Source organism: Propithecus coquereli, unplaced genomic scaffold (genome assembly GCF_000956105.1).
Source record: "Propithecus coquereli isolate 6110/MARCELLA unplaced genomic scaffold, Pcoq_1.0 Scaffold469, whole genome shotgun sequence".
NCBI classification, from domain to species: Eukaryota; Metazoa; Chordata; class Mammalia; order Primates; family Indriidae; genus Propithecus; species Propithecus coquereli.
Genome location: NW_012150496.1, coordinates 1273279 through 1275071, shown reverse-complemented (window position 1 = coordinate 1275071; position 1793 = coordinate 1273279). Strand labels below are relative to the sequence as shown.

The window sequence follows — 1793 nt, the reverse complement described above, 5'->3', positions numbered from 1 at the left end:
CAAAAAAAAAAAAAAAAAAAAATTATGAAAGTAAAAAATAAAAACAGAAAGTCTTACCTAAAACCACAATCAATAGTTTCTGGAATGCATCTGCCAAAGCCTTCTGAATAGCAAGCTTCTGAGCTGTCTTCCTTTTCATAAGGAACGATAATGGTCCTAAATCCAACCAAAACAAATGGATTTAAAATGTTTATCTCAATGATAATTGTTAAATGTTTAAAAAATGTAAATACATCCATGATTCTTAGATCATTATCTTAGTGATCAAGGGCAAATAGAACAGAACGGTATGGGTGAATGGCACTGTTGTGGGTACCTCCTGGCAGGGCTCATTTTCACCGCCTCTATCTAGTCTGGAAGTTCCTCGAGGACTACAAGGGAGATACAAGCCAGAAACTTGGCACAAGTCTACATCACACACAGATTTCAAGTTGACCAGTTGAGGCTACACTCCTACAGACCCTACCTCCTATGCATCAAGGGCTGGAATCGCACACTGAAAAAGGTTTGGTGGTGGGCATCACCCACAGGAGCCTACTTCACTCCACTCACCTACCTCTGACTTAGAACCCTAAGCCTGTGGGCCATGGATTCTAGAAAAAATTAGTATCAATTGAATACCCTTTCTATGTATATATATTTGATTCTTTTTCTGCTCAAGCCCTTCCATGAGTAGAAAAAGGACTGAATGTTTACACAGGATTTTTTTGGAGGATGATTTTGCTGGGACAACTGAAGGCTATGAGAGATCTGTATTTGAAGGAATATTTTAACACAAAGCAAGGTCTTAACCAAAAACTGGAATAACATTATTCCGCTCCTCCTCCTAAGCTTCTTGGCAAGAGGTCGGCTCTAAAATTTTTAATGTAAAGTTTCTGTCAGGTATTGCCTAAGGTAAAAACCTATATTATAAGGGAGAAAAACTCTGCCCAGGACTTTAGTGGCTTAGCAAGCTGATATGTATCTGAAGCTCCTGATATGTATCTGAAAAGATGAGTCTCAGAAAGTAAGAACAAAGAGAGATCGTTCCCCCCACTGAAAACAGACCTTCCTCGAGCTGATGCACAGGCTCCTCGGCCACGCCAACTCCAGTACTCCTGCACTCATAGGACGGCAACAGCACCTCTAAAGCACAGAAGAACTTCAGGCTTTGCTTCTGAAGTGGTGCCACAATATCTTCATTTTCCCTTTCTTTAAGGTCGGAAAGCTCCTGAAGCTGTTAGGATTTTGAATTAAAGGTTCTTCTTAGGATCTTAATGTAGACTTCAAAATGTTTTGTTATTAGAAATAAAAACTAAACTCTGGTGATCCCAGCTAACAGTGGATGTGTCCTATAGCTTCAAAATCAAGCAAGATTTGCAAATGAATTACTAGATGCAGACGACCATTTTTATTATACGCCAAACACTGGAGAGAATTATGGAGACCACCATCCAAGCGACTGAGTTTATTATTAATTCTAGGTGGCAGAGCAGTTCACATATATCCACTTACCTTCAACAGTAGGAGGCCTCTCATACCTGCTCCCCACAACCCAGTTCAGTCCTCTGTCTAAAGTCTAGGATTTCAATTTTAAAGAGAAAGTGTCGTTAGTGAAAGAAAATCTATAAAGTTTACCTCAACGATCCTTTTTGACCATCCATTGAAACCAAAGTAGTAATTTGCCAGTTCTTGACATTGGAAGCTGTTTAGGGCAAGAGCCTGATGTTGAACTGCCCTATGTCTGGTGCCAAGACGAACCTAAAGGCACAAGAGATAAACCATAAATATCACAACCTGCCAGAGATTTTATT

At 39.7% G+C, this 1793-nt stretch overlaps 1 protein-coding gene and 1 long non-coding RNA gene across 4 annotated transcripts in view; one reads left to right on the top strand and one right to left on the bottom strand.

The window, feature by feature from the left end:
• The window catches only part of LOC105819085, a 27069-nt gene that overhangs the window by 5126 nt on the left and 20150 nt on the right, over positions 1-1793 (top strand). The window lies entirely within an intron of this gene.
• Positions 1-1793, bottom strand: part of RDM1 (RAD52 motif containing 1) — a 13303-nt gene that overhangs the window by 4552 nt on the left and 6958 nt on the right. The window contains exons 3-5 of one of the 3 annotated variants that reach the window (XM_012655253.1): positions 1618-1740; positions 1048-1216; positions 58-156 (exon numbers count right to left, since the gene is read on the bottom strand). In XM_012655253.1, coding sequence (XP_012510707.1) covers positions 58-156; positions 1048-1216; positions 1618-1740 — 391 coding nt within the window. The remainder of the gene's footprint in view (positions 1-57; positions 157-1047; positions 1217-1617; positions 1741-1793) is intronic. The other 2 variants (XM_012655254.1, XM_012655255.1) reach the window with 2 other exon arrangements.